General features: G+C 38.6%; 2 protein-coding genes across 10 annotated transcripts in view; both read right to left on the bottom strand.

The window, feature by feature from the left end:
* The window catches only part of afap1 (actin filament associated protein 1), a 58911-nt gene extending 56142 nt beyond the window's left edge, over positions 1–2769 (bottom strand). The window contains exon 1 of the mRNA XM_039661420.2: positions 2660–2769. Coding sequence (XP_039517354.1) covers positions 2660–2681 — 22 coding nt within the window. The 5' untranslated portion in view covers positions 2682–2769. The remainder of the gene's footprint in view (positions 1–2659) is intronic.
* A 441-nt stretch (positions 2770–3210) lies between these two features.
* The window catches only part of ablim2 (actin binding LIM protein family, member 2), a 65144-nt gene continuing 50309 nt past the window's right edge, over positions 3211–18045 (bottom strand). For 2 of the 9 annotated variants that reach the window (XM_089122085.1, XM_089122091.1), the window contains 7 exons: positions 17283–17384; positions 16415–16468; positions 15101–15141; positions 12523–12628; positions 10996–11054; positions 9879–9936; positions 8903–9750 (listed from right to left, as the gene is read on the bottom strand). In XM_089122085.1, coding sequence (XP_088978211.1) covers positions 9674–9750; positions 9879–9936; positions 10996–11054; positions 12523–12628; positions 15101–15141; positions 16415–16468; positions 17283–17384 — 497 coding nt within the window. In that variant the 3' untranslated portion in view covers positions 8903–9673. Of the gene's footprint in view, positions 6393–8396; positions 8478–8900; positions 9751–9870; positions 9937–10995; positions 11055–12522; positions 12629–15100; positions 15142–16414; positions 16469–17282; positions 17385–18045 lie in introns of those variants that run through there. The other 7 variants (XM_039661360.2, XM_089122087.1, XM_089122086.1 and 4 more) reach the window with 7 other exon arrangements.

The raw sequence follows: 18045 nt of genomic DNA, 5'->3' as shown, positions 1-18045 counted from the left end.
GATGCTAACTGTCGGTTAGCCTACAAAGTATAACCATTATAGGTAAATAGAGTAACTAGAAGCACAACAATGTGCAGTAAATTGTAAAATTATTTGTGCTAAAAAACAGTATTTATTATTATTGCGATATAGTAAATTAAAATAATGTGATAAATACCAGTTTGTGGTATCAAGCAGTATCAGACTGTTTTGTACAGACCAGAAGCCTTCCACATTCAAGTTAAAAAAGGCTGCATCCGCCCTTACATTAAAATACATTAAAAAAGATGGCTTCAAAGTAAATACACATGGACTATAAGCCAAAAAACTAATTGGGGGTCTTTAGGACAGAGTGAGTGGACTTTATGTGCTCACAAAGGGCCTTTCAGCTCACATAAACACAACAGGACAGAGTATAAAAAGGTTTAATAAAACAAAGACATGAACCCAACTGGTAGAGCATGATGCAAGCTCATGGGTTCGATTCCCAAACAAAGCCACAGAAAGTTGTTTTGTACAAAAGTGTGAACTGAATGCATAAATTTGATGATACATTTCCTTATCTGTCAAATGTGTCTATACACATCTTTACTTATACCAATATAAAACTTTCCATAGAATCACCGTCAGAGGTCAGGAAGTGGTTTGGTATTGAGTCAGAGAAAGAATCAGCAGCTGTTTACAGCTGTATTTGACACACACACACACACACGCATGCACAATTAAACGACATGCTGTATCTGTATCCTGAGGCAGACTAATATAAACCCACTGGAGACTCTGTTAGTCTGTGAAAACTATCCTAAGGCACAGACTGCTAGACTAGAACCACAAGAGAGAAAAAAAACAGCCTGGACGAGAACTGGTAGAATTCAGGTTACTATACAAGAAACAAAACTGTACTGTACATTAATCACTACATCTTCCCCATCATTCAAAGCAGTGATTATTGAACATCCACCAAATGTCTGTATACAACTGCTTTTTTCTCTCTTGCAAACCGGCCATTGATCTTTGGCCTACACAGATGCTGCAACAATGCAGGTCCAGATGTGCACTAGTAATGATGTCACTGCATTAGCAATCAGACATTGGACCACATGTACAGACCAGTCAGCAAGCTATCAGAAAAAAATACCAAACTCCCACTTGCAGAGGCCATGCAACACTCAGCTATAATGGTATTTAGCCCTCAGATGACCTCTTGAAATGAATTCTTGAAATAATGTGTAAATGAACAAGCTATGCTATTAGGGTGCAACATGCTTTTTCACCTTAAATGGCATCAACCTCTACTTCTGAAAAAAAAATGTTTAAAACTGCCAGTAAAATCAGGATTTACTTAAGAATGGAAGGAAATATTATTTTTCAAGGGTGGGATGCAATAAAGAAAAGTATTTTGTTTCTGCTCTGATTAGGAAGCAGAACATCCTGCATTGAACCTCCTGCTTGTGTGATACAAATTCCCAAATGAGCCAAATGCAGATGAACAGGTCAAGTTAGGCTCCATCGCCCATTTTACCAGATGGTCCTCGACTAACATCCCTCAAAGCGCGTGGTCACACCCATTAAACTCTACACTGGCTATTGATCAAAGATACTGAGCTTTGTCCACATGCTTATCTTTGTTTTTCCAAATGATCGTATTTCTAGCCAAGGAGTCCAAGGACTGTGTTTGGCCAAACCCAACCTGTTCCAGTCAATTCTTTCTTATTTTCTTTACCTGGTATTGTTTTGAGACAGTCTGGACAATGAGATGTGAGATGCAGCATGCAACTATGGTGGCTTTTTATGTTTTGTCCTGATTTCCAATCTCATCTCGGAGCCAGGGTCAGTAATGCTAACAATGAGCAGGATGACGGTTCTTGCCCGCTCTATTGTCAGTAAATCCCAGAGGAAATCTTAACTGGAAAAGAAAAACACTTTCACATGGTCCCAAAATCCTTAAGCTATATAAATACCCTGTTTAAACAAACATCCCTGAACTTACCAAACACCTGAGAACAACAGTTGCTAAAGAAAAAATGAGGGTCAACTAAGGTAAAAATAACATTACAATCTTAGATATTATGGTGTTGTCATTGACAAGCATGCTTCATCCTCATTTAAACCACAAAAACATAATCCAGCTTCTTTATCTAAGTGGTTTAGAGTCATCCCACTGAAAAGTATCAATTTAATTGGGTTTGTTCTTCCTACTTTATCTTTTAACCTCTCTCTCTCGGCCCCTCCCCCCTTAGCATAATCAGAGACTGGGGCTCGAGACGCCAGCTGATCCCTGCAGGCTCGCGCTATTCAACACGAGCGCAACACATTCATCAGGATGCCTCGTGCTTCTTTGTGCTCAGCCTCAGCTCCAAAACAAGAAAAGGGTTGATGGCAGCTCCAAAAAAATACTCATATTAATGCAGGATAACAACTTCAAAAACTGTTTTATGTTATTTTTACCATTTGTAAACAAATAAACAATGGAAAGCAAGCCTATCACACTTAAAATTTGCCAGGGAGAATTGGATTTCTCCATGTATGTTGAATGACTGTACAAAGCAGAGCTTGTCCTTATTAAACCCCAAATGCTATACTGAAATTGACAAATTAAGAAACATTTCATGGATAGCCTAGACTCTTTCCCAAAGCATAAATCGAGACAACTGTCTAATAATTTTAAAACGGATATTACCTTCTCCGTTATTTTCCGTCATAACTTTATAGGAAGAAGATGGACCTGCCCTGTCTCCGCGTGCACTTGATAACGGCCACCTCTGTTGTTCCTCTGGCCTGTCTTCAGATTCATATCTTGGCTCCGGGGACCGCTCACGCTGTCAAATCCTCCAGAGATTGACAACCGTGTGAGCCAATCCAGCAACGCGCTGCACACAATTCTAGCCAATAGCAAAACTGGTAGGGGGAAGATGAAGTGTTGCAAGACATTTTTAGTTTCCACTATACAGTATATTTAATGTCTATAGGCCTGTATTTACTTAGTTTTTCTATCTATCTATCTATCTATCTATCTATCTATCTATCTATCTATCTATCTATCTATCTATCTATCTATCTATCTATCTATCTGTCTATCTGTCTATCTGTCTATCTATCTATCTGAGGGTAGACTATTTGTTTCAGCAACTTTCTTTACATTATAGCACTTGAAATGAAGTATGGTTTTATTTAGATGAATCTATCTATCTGGTTCAGCTACTTAGTTTCTTTACAGACACAAAAACACTGTTGAAGTATAGCTGTTTTTATTGAGATGAATATCAATATTTCTTGCAAAGCAACTCAAAGAAACAGTGAATAAAATGAGTGCATTTACATTTCCCAAACTTTGCACAGTCAGAATAACATCACAATCACAGTTATATGCAGTAGTTAGCATATTAGCACAAAACCATGCGCACCAATGGGAAACCATATATGTTGTGTGACCTCATCATAACACAAAGACAACTACATAAGGTCTCTCAAACTTTCTAGGTATAAAATGTGAATGTGTAATAGTAGCAAAAGTAGTCCAGCAGCTTTTAAAACTGTTGGGTCAGAGTTCTCTTGGGTCACAATCCTACATCTGCCTTCATCCAGACTTCTCACACACACAAAGAAAAATACATTTTGAAATAATTTCCACAAAAAAAAAAAAAAAAAAAAAAAAAAAAATTGAACCAATTCAGATGTTTAATGTTTATTATTGATTTGGGTGTGGTTTTTAAGGGTTAAGGGTTACAGTGCTGTTAAAGTATGAAGATGATACACTCTAAAAAATGCTGGGTTGTTTTAACCCAATTTTGGGTCAAATATGGACAAACCCGAAATGTTGGGTTAAAAATGTAATGTAAAAATTTAACCCAACGGCTGGGTTAGTCCATATTTGACCCAAAGTTGGGTTAAAACAACCCAGCATTTTTTAGAGTGTAGAAAACACACTGATCTGAACTCACCTAGCCTGAACTATTGGACTGCTGTACTGGAGGCTAACACCACTCACACCCACACGCGTGCCTGTTTCTACAGCTGTTTAAATAAGACTAACGCATTTGTCCTCTGCAGCTCAACATGGTTCTTCTGGGAAGGCTCCCACCTACGCATTCAGACCAAAACACATTCATGTATTTGAGACAAGCTTTACTGTATTTTCCCAAGCACAACAGATTTTGGCATGACCGGCAAAGGCTAAAATTTACTGCATTCAAAATGTTGCATTATGACCCTGAATAACGAGTTTTGAATATGCACACACTTACAGTCAGTTAGAAACCATCATACTTTCACAATCAACATAAAGTAAAACAAACTGAGTTACCCTGCTGAGCAGTTAAAAAAAAAAATCCAAAGATGCATTGATTTCATACAAGATATAGGCACATTTCACATGGTTATCATTAGTCAAAACTTATTTTACTGAATGTTGTTTCGGTTTCTGATATCTTTAAGTAATATATCCAAACACTTTGCATGTTTCTTTGCAAATATGAGTAACTGGCATCAGTAAAAGAACCAATTTCAATTTCATCAGAGCAAAATATCTAGAGCAAACGTGGTACAACTTAAGAATGTGTCAGAAGAAGCAAAACAATCTCTCAGTAACTGTCAGATCTCAAATCAAACAACATGTCATGATTACACTCTAAAGTTGAATATGAAGCCATTACGTGATGCTTCCAGTATATGCAGTGCATGCCTGCAGGGTGACATGACCAGTGTAATGGACATTTGTATCAATATACAGCACACACATTTATTAACAATCAAACAAAAAAAAATACTATATGTGTTTTAAATGAAATGAAGCGCCCACTGAACTGCATGCTTTATAAGTGTCGTATTGTATTAGTTTCACTAATTGCTACAGAAACTGTTAACTTTGGCATGGCTCCATGCTAAAGTAAATGTTGCAATTATTTGCAAATGGCAAATAAAGGATCTGGCAAACATCTGTATGACAAAAAAAAATGCATACAAAAATAAGTGTTTACTCTGCAATGAGCACTTTCATTTTCAAACAACGAGAAAGACCAATGCAATGTCTGGCTGATGCATTTGATAAGATTTATGATGATACGTAATGTGCACGATATATATGGAGAGTATGCAAAGTCCCGATATCAGTTTAAATGTCTAAATGTCTTATTGAATAACAGTGTTGTCATAATAATGACATCTGATGAATTGCACATTGACCTAAAAAAGCCAACAGATACATAATATGACACAAAAGCTATGCATTGTTCCAGCTGTCCGCACTCACAGTCATTAAGCAACAGTAAAGATTAATAAACATAACACTGTGTCCTCCTAACCAGGCGCAATACAAATTCTCAATCTGATGTGTGATGAGATGCAACTAGAGCCAATGAGAAGCTATTTAATATTTAATGTACAGTTCAGAGGAACAAATGAGATTTCACAGTGGGCGGGGCTACAGAGCATGATACTGCGTAAATGGAAACCAATCGACGATAAAGTGTCCTGTTGCCCTTCACTTGTCACGGTCGAGGGTGGAAAGGACAAAAAGGACCTGGAAGAGGGTTTTTTCTTGTCGCTTTATTGCGTCATGCTGGTTAGGTCACGTTGACTTCTTGCTCTGAATGAGTCTTTGGCCTGGTCATGCTAAAGCCATGGATGAATGAGCTTCCATAAAGCTGATATCACATGATATATACTGTATTACAGTCCAAGCCATGGCTGAGCATCATGTCTAAGAGGTAAGAAGAGGAACAGGCAGGAAGAGACTGAGAAAAGATAGAGAGAAAGACATTGAGCAAAGAACACGAGTAGACATGGACGAGATTTAGACGTTGGACAACATTCATTGCAGTCAAAAACAAGGGCACAACAAGGGAAGATGGGTAGTATTACATATCATAAAGACTTAGATGTAGAGCTGGTTGGCCATGTTTATCAACGGTATAAAATGTAAAGAAAGTGGCTTATATCAATATTGAGTGCCTTTTCCACAAAGAGAGAATACATACAACACAGTAATCACAAAGACTGTCCAAAGACAATCAAAGAGAAAAACAAAGAGTGTTGGAGAATTCAGTTCTGACTCCAGGCTCTCCGTCATCAGAGTAACATTCAGGCCATGTGGTGTGGCGTTCACGCACAAAGATAGGTGGCAAACAGCGTAGTGAAAGCGCTCCCTCTTCCTCAGCGTGAGATGGGATGATAGTAGCTATGCAGCAGAATGATGAAGTTGCATATATGTTTCTCTCACACTCATCCCTCCATGCACACAGGACAGATGAGAAGAGGTTTTCTCTTTATCTTTGCTTTTCATTAAGCGGTTAGGCGTGATTTTAAAACAAGCGTGCTTTCTTCTTGAGATCATTTTTCTTCCACAAAGCCAAACGGTCAAACTGTTCAATGGTCATCCCAAACACGTTGTAGAAGTCCTCTGGTGACAGGTGCCTCTGAAATGATAAAAATTACAATAAATGCAATTATTTAATATTATTTTTTAAAAACGATGCAAATTAATTTTGTTAACTGAACAATTTAAAGCAGAGATGCCCAAACTAGGGCCTGTGGGCCAAAGTTGGCCTGTGGTATCCTTTGATTTGGCCCACCATACTGTCCGGGGAGAGGGGATTTCTTTAAAATGCAAAACTTTAAAAATAAAACTGCATTAGTTTATCAGATAAATATTATACAATAAACAAACCCATAGCAATTTTAATGTAATACCGTTTGATTTATGATGAATTTTGATTTATGCAGAACGGGGGTCAACATTGGTCAACAATGTTTTCTCGCTGGCGTGAGCTGAAGAAGAAAGGAGGTGCTGTCTGTCAGTGCTACGTGTCTTGAGTTTGGGCCGAATGACTCTAGTCATATGGAGGGATTATTGGGTCAGATTGAAAACTAAAAGTCTAAAACTAAAAGTCTTAAACGAAAACTAAAAGTATAAGTCGAAAACTCAAAGTCGAAGTCAAAAATTTATTTGGCATTTAGGATTGGGCATTTGGTATTTAGGATTGGGCATTTGGCATTTAGGATTGAGCATTTGGTATTTAGGATTGAGCATTTGGTATTTAGGATTGGGCATTTGGTTTTTTGACTTCGACTTTGAGTTTTCGACTTATACTTTTAGTTTTCGTTTAAGACTTTTAGTAGCCTTTTAGTTTTCAATCTGACCCAAAAATCCCTCCATATGGAAGTTCCCACCCTGCAGGCTAAACTAATCGTGAAGCTAATTAAGTAATTTTTTTAAATAAGTAATTTTTGTGGGGAAAAATGACTTTAAAGCATGCAGAATAGCTCTATGATTTAGTCATCCATCAATGAAGGCCTAAAATAACACTGTCAAAAAGATAATCAACCTTAATCAGAACAAACCCAAATGAACTTCCCGCCAGGAATCTAAGCACTGTTTACTCTGCTAACAATATCTACATGACGTAAACTTCATTATAGATTAAAGACAGAGTGAAAAATACAATATTGACAATAATTATAACCATCTATATCCATGTGTCACCATAAAGCTTTTCACTTGTTAAGGACATTCATTGGCTTTAGCACAATCAGGATTATTTACGAGCACGAATGGGCTATAAAAGTTGCCAGGTTTTTAAGCCTATGACCTCAATTTGTGTTTAAACCATTCCAGAAAGGATTTGTATACACTTTTATTCTTCTAGACCCTGTTGTATGTGGTACTGTAACACTTGCAGATGTGTGGGTATCTTGCATGCCTCCAAATAGATGCTGAAATCACCGTCTTTGGAAAGTTTTGGGTGTTGCAAGTGTCTCCCGCTGGGAGACTGACTCCAATCATGCTCAGTTCAAACAGATGTGACAATGGCCTCTCATTTCAGGACAGCATTCATATGATGAAACATACACACACACGCATACACACACACATTTTGAGATATTGCAATTTTAACCACAGTGATTCCAAGCTAACAGTTATATGGGGTGGGGGGGGGTTGGGGGGGTCAATAAATCACCATCTCTCGCTACTCATGCTGAAGTTAAAGTGAGCCAGACATTTTGCCTCCCTTTTCCATTTAAACCCACTAATAACACTGACACAATGTCCAGGAACACTGAGGATATATTATGTGTTGGCCGTGGGGATAAACAGCAGTTTGTCTGGCTGTCTATATTTTATGATCAAGATGATCCAACAAAATGATTATTAAACTGCCCACGCAGCCCACGCTCCATAATAAACAAAATAACATAATTGTATTTAAGTGTAAATCATTATAAAATCATCGCTTGATGATGACTCTGCACTTTGGAATATCCCAATACCTATATTTAAAATATAATCACACTAAAAACTAAACTCAGTAATATGATCTCTACAGCATTAAGGCTGAGTATTATTCTGCAAACAGGCCACATAGAGAGGAGTACATGAAAGAAAGAAAAGTGGTCTTCTTGAAATTCTAATAAAATATTACCTCCAGTCTGGTGCGGTCCACATCACGTGGTAGTTTTACTCGGACTCTGTGGGTCACAGCTAGCATGTCATAGGGATAGACCTGCAATACACATGAATGTGAAAAGAACACAATTACACAGATGCACACATACACTACAACTCAAAAGTTTGGGGTCAGTAAGTAAAGAAATTAATACTTGGGAATATTCAGGAAAGATACATTAAATTGATCAAAAGTGACAATAAAGAAAGTAAACATTCATAATGTTTTCAAGATTTAAATTTCAATTCAAATTTCTATTCATCAAAGAATCCTGAAAAAAAGTTTCAAGAAAAATATTAAGCAGCACAACTATTTTCAACATTGATAATAAAAAGAAATGTTTCTTGATTATTAAATGAGCATATTAAAATGACTTCTGAAGGATCAAGTGACACTGAAGACTGAAGTATTAACTGCTGAAAATTTAGCTCTGCCTTTACTAGAATATATTGCATTTTAAAATATATTAAAATAGTAATAAGTTGTTTTAAAGGTGCATTGCGCAAGTCTCTGAGTTTTTGCAGAACTATGCCCCCTCTGGCAACAAGCGAAACTGCAACCAGAGGTGAGCACGCTCATGGACCAGTTCGGTTTTTGTTTGCATCTATCCATGTTGAACTGTTTTATGTGCTTACTGTATCGATAATAATTCAATCATAAATGGAAACACGTTCATGAATAATATAAATTATGAATTTGTATAGGATCCCGTTTGAGCCTTAGAGCAGACCGGAGATCTCTCCATTTGTTGAAAGCCTTCCCGATGTTGACTCTCGTCTTATTCCGACGCCTGACACTAGACAAATGTTTTTATTTTCTTTTTGGAGATTGCGCTGGGGTTTGGAACGAACTACAAGCCGGTCTCTTTGAATCCATTTTCTACTTTTGTCGAAAGTTGACTAAAGTTTTGTCGCTCAAGTTGTCTTCACTGATACGGAAAATGGCGACGAATACACAAACCTGCCAGAGATAGCCAGGTGAGCGTGTACGCACATGACGTCACGCCCATTCTCAAATTCTGTCCTGAATCCCTCTTATTTATTTTACTGAACAGGATTATAGAGGCAATCGCAGTGATCAGAGAATGGCTCATTCAGCCCATCAGGCAAATGTTTAAGCATGTGTTAGAAAAGCGGGTATTTTTAACATGAAATGTTGCGCAATGCACCTTTAAATTGCAATAATTTTTCAGAATATTGAACCAGGTATATAGGTGGTATTCAAAAATATTTCTTGTAGAATCAATCAATCAATCAACCAAATTTAATTTTTTTTTTTATTTTAGGGTCGGCTACAATGGGGGTCAACACACCAGAACTTACCTTATACTCTGAGGAAAGGATGGAAAACAGGAGAGAGGTTGAAAAAACAGAAAGGGAGAGACAAATTACAATAATTAAGCTTGTGAAGTTCAAATACATCTCGTCTATCATCTAAACAAGTTAAATGCTCACTCACCTCTCATTCCACTCCAAGATGAGTCATGATCTATATCATCCTCACTAAGATCAGCCGCCTAGTAAGGAGAAATCCATGAGAACATTTGGCATTTATGAAAACTGTATACAGTGCATGGCAATCCCACAACACAAATATCCCTCTTTTATTCAAAGAGCAGTTTTGACTACCAGCATATTAATACCCTAAAGGATCAACCGAAGTCTGGTTTTAAGAAGGTTACGAAAATCTCATTGGAAACGTTTCGCCGTGCCTTGACCATTTATTTTTGCTATCAAATGAGAGTAACAATATCATGTTTGAACAGAGCGGCTGCTGAAACTGTGAAAGTTTTTCTTTCATTTCCTGAGGTTAAAGGTTAAAGTCTAGTGCAGACAGAGGCTTGAATCCTCAGGGCTGGAGCTTGTATTTGGTTAAATATTGATCTATGACCATCTCTCTGTTTCACATGCTCACATGAATGCTTGTGGAAAGTAAGAGGGAAATTTGACACTAAGTCAGACCAGATTAGATATGAGGAATAGGTAATGTTTCTGCTTTCAAGTAGTTTATTGTCCTGGGAGTTGGATACAAAGAAACAGTTGCAAAATACTGCCACCTAGTGAACAGGAGAAGCTTTCAAACCATTCCCAAACAAAGACACCGGCACTCTGCATACGAGATAAAAGATCTGAATTAGATACTTAATAAATGCGTGTGCCTGGGTTTTCTGCGGTGGAAGCACATTTGCTCTTCATTACAGAGGATAATTCATTAAGGGAGCAAGGTTTCTAGTTCAAGATCAAAGTAGAACATGGAAAACAGCCAGAGGGTGGGAGCAAGACACACTTCTAACAGACATACTCTCTCAGCCTTATGGCTTCCTCAGCTAAATCTCTACACTAACTGATCTGTGACTGTGTGTCCTGATGTGTGCGATTACAACAACAGCCATCCGTGTCCCAGCAGCTGGGTTTGACAAATCAAACTAGGATCAAACAACATTCTTCACTGCTGAGAGAGCAAATGACAGCATTTGTGACCACAGCTCACATATATTCCCAAAAATCACGGACAGATGGAGTATCAAAAAGTTTGCGGGGTGCTACGTGCAGTTATCAGGTCTTGTAAGGTTTACCTTGTATATGCCGTTCCGCCCATATCCTGGCAGCGAAGCTGACTTGTTGTATGGAAAGTCTGTAAAACAGAGTTGGTTGAATGGTTTATATCGATTTATGGCACTTTCCTCTAGCATCATGTTCAAGGGGAGTTTGGCAGTTTAAGGAGGAAAAGATTATTATGACAGCTGTAAGAAATAAAGTCTTGCCTTTAAGTTAAAAAAGACAATTACACAAGTCTGTTTACTCTAGAAAGCACAAACACAGAGAAACAGCCTGAAAAAAAAACATTGATTATATTAATAGTATTCATACCATGGTCTGGGTGAATACTCGATTCTGATTGGCTGCAGGGTGTCCGTTAAAAAGTGATAGAGGACACCTAGTAAAGTAGTTCTGGTGAAACTGCCTGTTTACCATTCGAAATGAATAAATAAATCCGCTGCCCACAACAGCTGTGAGTAACCATAGCAACAGGCAGTCAAAGTATCCGTTAACAATTTGCTCTATCAAAACAAACATCTAACGTTATTCTGCTAAGAACCAATCATATGCCATAGACATAATATCTTGTGTTCTTATTGGCCATGTCACACGTCAGTAATACGATATAGCTCTGGAGAGTTCAGAGTTAGGTATGCATCCAGCGAGATAAGAGTGAGCACTTTGCCTGTGTAATTTTGAGTTAATAAACCCTCATGATAAAACGAATTCAGCGTGCACCTCCTTCCATCGTAATATGAACAAAAGCTTTACAAGTTAGATATTACATAGCCTACTAATACAACAATGAGCGACTTCGTTTTTTCGTCAGTCTCTCACGGACTGACGGAGCCCAGTAAGCCCGCAGACTGCTCTCGCATCGATGTCACCGACATTATTTGACGGATCTCCAGTCCAGCATCGGAGAGTCGATCTACAGCAGTGGTTAGTGTAGACTAGTGTAACACATAGTGTTTTATGTGTAATAAAAAATAACTATGCCTAACGTTACCTTTGTGTTTCTTGAAAAAAAAAATTGCAGTTTGGACCTGAAGGGTTCTACAAGCTGAGCGGACTATATCTCAAGTTACTAAATAAATCGTCAGGCAAGTTATTATTTAAAAAAAAACTAGATTTAGCCTAATTAAAATATAAACTGATGTTTTAAAAATGTTTTATTTGGCAAGTGACCATGGTATAAGCGGGTTAATGCCCTCCGAGGTGTCCATTGTCAGGTTTTAATGGACTTCGGCGGAGGCAACCGTCCTCCGCTGCGCGTCGGCCGGTTCACGCCTCGCCGTCGTCCATTAAAACCTGACAATGGACACCTCGTCGGGCATTAACCCTTACATAATCTATTATAGGTTTGATTATAGTACAACTGTTGTCAGATTCACTTAAATTACTGTGTTGACAAACAGTTTTGCATATTTTGTTCTCCATTTATGCATTTTCACTATTGCCTACATAGAAAATAGCTGGTTATGGATGTTTCTATGCTGGCCGCTGAGTGAATTGACATGACTGGAGTTTGGATTTCATGAAATCATTATTTGTCTACTCACTGGGTTGAGACATATCGGTGGGCAAGCTGTGGGTGGAGGTCCTGGGGTCAAGATCTGGAGACTGTCCATCAATCTCACTCTTCAGGTTCATCCAACTTGTTCTGGTCTATTGAGTCAGAAATACAGATTATATAACCAACCAAAATAATAAAATGAAAAATACACAATGAAAAACATTTAAGTTTGATTACATTACCAAAACATTATTTTTTATTAAAAATTATTTTATTTAAACTTAATTATTAAATCATTATATTTTAATAATATATTGTCTTGCGTTAAAGGAGAACATTTATTTCGATGTGTTGACCAACATACTAAAATGTACTTGGTTACCTAACATAACCTTGTTATGGTTGCCTCGTATCGCGTAAGTTTAGCTTCCACTACGGGTAAAGTCATCTTTTCTCGAGATATTGAAGCCAAAAATGATCCTTAATTTTGTATTCTTTGTCAACGCAGTGCAGAAGCTAGCAGACCTAGAGCAGGCTGACTTGCGTGCTCATTGGCAGCTCTGCGGCAACTGCAGCAGCCAACCACTGGTGTGACGTCACGCCCAATGGTGGCGATTTGCGCCCACTACGCGTCACAGCCCGCTCAAGTGGGTGTGGCTTAGCGTATAAAAGCACGGCTCAGAGGCTGCTTCCCTGGTTTCATCATCTGAAGTGAAAAGCGTGCGTTCACGGCCGGTTACACAATACTCGTTCCCTCTCTAGAGAGAACCGACGTTACATTAGTAATCGAGTACATTCTCTTACGAGAGGTTCTCTCTAAGTTTAGCTTACGCTACTGGAACCCCTTGTCAAAGCCGTGTGCGCCAAGCATTCACTCTATGAGTCCCAGGGAATCCGGGAAACACTGAAAAGTGGGAATTCAGGCGGCCAGCAAGCGGGCCGACACATGTATATACATAAGCACCCATGGGAAATGCAGAGCGGCGCCGAACATACACATATTAGACTGAGAGAAATCTATTCTGCAAGGTGGGAATATCCATGTTATAGAATCTCACAAATATAGACGGGGAGGCCCAGCCTACTGCCATACAGATGTGGAAATTCCTCTGGACCATGCCCACTAGAGGCCATACCTCTATTGGAATGAGCCCTGATGCCCAGAGGGCATTGCAGACCTTTTGACGCATAAGCAGCAACAATAGCGTCCACTATCCATATGGACAGGGACTGTTTTGAGGCAGCAAAACCCTTGGCGCACCCACCAAACAAAACGAAAAGCTGTTCAAAGCGTCTGAAAGGGGTGGAGCGTGTAATGTAAGCTCTCAGGGCCCTAATGACCTCGCTGTTGGATGCTGGCAGAGCCGACAGAGAAATAACCTGGCTCTGAAGGGAGTGCCAATCACCTTCGGGACATAGCCAAGTCTTGATTTGAGGATGACCTTTGAGTCATTCGGGCCAAACTCAAAACAAGCGGCGCTAACGGATAGCGCGTGTAAGTCCCCCACACGTTTGACTGATGACAGAGCCAAAAGAAAAACGGTTTTGAGTGAGAGGTATTTTAGATTTGCAGAATCTAGTGGTTCGAAGGGATACATCTTTAGGGTCTCTAGGATCACGGAGAGATCCCAAATAGGAACCGAAGGTGCGTGCGGTGGGTTCATCCTTCTAGCTCCTCTCAGGAAGCGGATGACCAGCTCGTTCCAGACTGTGATTTTGTGTTCTTAACTCCTTCTGGCAGGACAATGGGTATCCGTTGATTAACCATACCTGCAGAGACCAGCGCTCTGGATGGGGATGCCAGATCGAGCCAAGAGCTTGAGAGAGGAGGTCTCTTCTCACCGGGATCAGCCACGGGGCTGTGCGTGACAGCCGCGTTAGGTCCGGGAACCATGATTGGTTCACCCATAGCGGGGCTATGAGGAGCACCAGGCGGCGTGATTCCCTGATTCTCTTGAGAGCGCCTCTCTACCTGAGGGCGGCTGGGCCAGAATTGAGCCAGCGCGTCCTTATTCTTCGTGAAGAACACTGGGCAATGAGCGTTGTCCTCTGGCACAAATAGGTCGACTTCCGCTCTGCCGAAAAGGCGCCATATCAACTGGACTGTTTGGGAGTGTAGAGACCACTCCCCAGGGGGAATATTGTCCCTGGACAGTCTGTCCGGGCCATCGATCCGGCCCGTGCCTGGTTTGGTTCTCACAAATCAAGGAAGAATTCTTGAACTTTAATTTATCATCACTTTACAGTGTGTGTATGTTGATGAATGTTTATATGTAAATAAAAGCCTAATTTAAAACAGTTCAGCATTTAAAGCGATCATGTCTCTACAGAAAATTTGTACTAAACCGCTCGATTCATATGGATTCGTTTTACGATCTCTTCATTTGTGTTCCGAGGAGAAAACGAAAGCCTTATGGGTTCGGAACGACATGAAGGTGAGTAAAAAAAGATATTTTCATTTTTGGGTGAACTAACCCTTTAAAGTATATTATTTTCGTAATAAGTACTCTTTTTAAAGTACGCTAAGGTGTAATTCTTTTTCACAAGCGTCAGTTGGATTAAATTACTCTTAAAGTTCAGAATAGACAAAAACAAAGAGATGTTTATGTAAATATATACGTCACCTTTCTGTCTACGTCATCATCTTGCCAGGAGGTTCTGGAAGCTGCAGCACAGTAAGAAAGTTTAAATATCTCGTAATTGACAGTTTCCACTGTTTGAGAGAGGGTGACTGACACAAGTTACATCATGCAAGTTACTGCAAACACATAAAAAAATTTAAAAAATCACATTTCATCTGATTTTTCAGTGTAGTTTGATTTTAGACAGGGTTTGAAAAAAATCTCACTATTGATTAGGTGAGTTTTTTTTTACGGACAAAATCAACAAGCAAGTGAAAACCAAACACAATGGTTTTCAACCAAACACAAAAAGTGTGACAACCAAACACAATGTCAATCAGGGTGAAGGGGGAAATTCAGAAACAAGGACAAAAGAAACGAGTCAAGTGATTAATAGCTTTACCACCCAATCACAATGAGCTTTACTGATGTCTTTGAACCAATCACAATGAGTTACACAAATGCCTTTGACATTTCACCAAACCATTGAGTTACACCGAGTTACACAGACACCAAACATTGTCTAGCATCTAAAGTACAATACAACACCACAGACAGATGGGAAACTATACTGCAACTGACATATGTATGGCTGGACAGAGGCCGGAAAATAAAAGAAAGATTTTATCTGACTGCTGTTTCCATGTCAGGGTTAACCAATACCATAAAATTGCACACATAAAAATGTAGGATGTTGTCTATGAAAACATCATATCAAAGGCATTATTTACATAAAATGTAAAGTTTGGGGTCAGTAAAAAAAAAAATCAGATTTTTGAAGGATCATTTGACACTGAAGAATTGAGCAAAATACCACTTTGCCATCAAATGAATAAAATATACTTTAATATATATGTTTTAAAATATTACTGTTTCTACTGTATTTTTGATCTAATAAATGCAGCCTTGGTAAGCAATAGACTTCTTGAAAAAAAAAACATAAAAGATCATACCAACCCCAAATCTTTTGAACAGTAGTATATATGTAACACCAAATACATACAAAACAACAATTATCTGCAAGTAACTTGGCATTAATCAGCAATAATAATTCTTCAGAGCTAATTGCTATTCCAAATAAACACAATAAATATGCATGAAATATGACCCTTTGCATGTGGTCAATATATGTACCTTGTCAAATCCAAACCTTTTTCTTGGATTTGTAAAACTTAAGGCCTAGTGTTTGGAGCTGAAATGGAAACCAGCAGACAGAAGGAGGGTCAAACTAAGGTTACAGTTTCATGGCAAAAGGTACCATGGTGACATGCGTAACAGCATGCAAAGAAACATGATTGTACGGAGACTGGACTGTACCATGCTGTTTGTAGATAGGGGGCTTTCTATAGATATTATCTTTGACTTTAACCTCTGAGAATGGAAGACAAAGAGAGGAAGAGAGGAAGTAAGAGAATAAGAAAGAAGATGAATAAAGAAGCATGAGTTATTAGAGCATGGAGTCAGGGCAAAAGAAAAGGCAGCAAATGCAGTATATGATGCTGTAAAAGATTCTTGTAATTCATTTCATTATCACAATGTGCAGAAATGTTCATGGTCGGCATGCAACGATCAAGCATTTTGCCTTAGACAAAATCCTCGGCTTTGAAAAATGGATTTGAATTATGGATTTTTTTCTGCATTATACACTATAAACATATAACAACTCATTTTCAACTAAGAAGACAGAAATGTCACCTAAAATGAGCTACGCCAAGAGGAAAAGGGGAGATAAATGGTGTAATTGCAATGACATAATGTCTTAATAATTGACACAGCATGTGTATCTCTACAGCTTGTTTAGCTCATCTCAACCCCACGTCTGTGTCTCAACCATTACTTCTAGAAAAAAATCCGTCATTTAATCTAACACATGTGGGACATTTTAAGAGCCGTTTCAGCCTCTGCCAGTATTGGAAACAAGACGTCATTAGAAAAAATGGGCAGAAAACACATGAAACTGATCATTAGGTTTATTTTAAACGTATCCAGGGACGAGCAATGACAGTGAGTTTCTTTTATGTACTAAAAATAGGGCTTTGCTTGCAATAATGAATTATAAATGTACAAAATTGACACTACCGGTATATGAAAATGAATTATTGAGTCTGACAGATTTTTCGATAAAAGAGGATTCAACATTTTACAGAAGACAGGGAGTGATGTGAGCTAAGGACTAAGCACCTACCTGGGACATGGAAATGCCGTGGAGCTGCAACATATGTAGAAGAAGGAGATTTGCCATCAGAATAGGTGGAGAGACTGGGGGTACTCCGCCCACTTTCACTACCTTGGGGGTGAAGGTCACGGCAGACACGAAAAAGAAAAGGAAAGAGAAGAATATTTAACAGGGTTTCCAGAATTGGGCTGCATTGAGTTTTAAATGTTCCGATAAACCTCACAATACAGCCAGCTTAAAAAAGACCAATTTGTCTTTGTATTGGAAATTGTGAAAGTCTGTTTATACTGACAGCATCTGTTCAGCAGAGACTCGAGCTTCATGCTCTGCTTGAACTGAGCAGACAACTCAACATGAATTGAACATAGACCGAAAAATAGACAAATATTGGCTGGCTGAATCGTGACGTCTTCATCATCTTAAGGGGAAAAGATTAGGTATTCATAATCATAGTCTATTACCAAACTGAGACTAAAAGAAAAGAGAGAGAATCTCTTATTCAACTATTCACTAAAATGTTTTATTTAAATCAATGTGAAGTCATTTGCATATTTTGAAAACAAAAAATAAATACACCGACATGTATTTTTCTCCGTCTCCTTTTTCTTTTAAATCTCTCTTTCATACACACTTGCAACTGTCCTTCAGACACATGCACACACCATTAAACACACAAAGTGCTGTTAGTAAAAAAATAAATAAAAAAATCACCCTGTATCAGGGGAAAATCATCCACACATCTGGAGCTGGGGGAGCAGGAAATTGTCATAAA

The sequence above is a fragment of the Pimephales promelas genome, chromosome 17 (genome assembly GCF_988280905.1).
Source record: "Pimephales promelas chromosome 17, fPimPro1.hap1.1, whole genome shotgun sequence".
Classification (NCBI taxonomy): domain Eukaryota; kingdom Metazoa; phylum Chordata; class Actinopteri; order Cypriniformes; family Leuciscidae; genus Pimephales; species Pimephales promelas.
The sequence above is the reverse complement of the archived record's forward strand: the minus strand, read 5'-3'. Positions and strand labels throughout refer to the sequence as shown.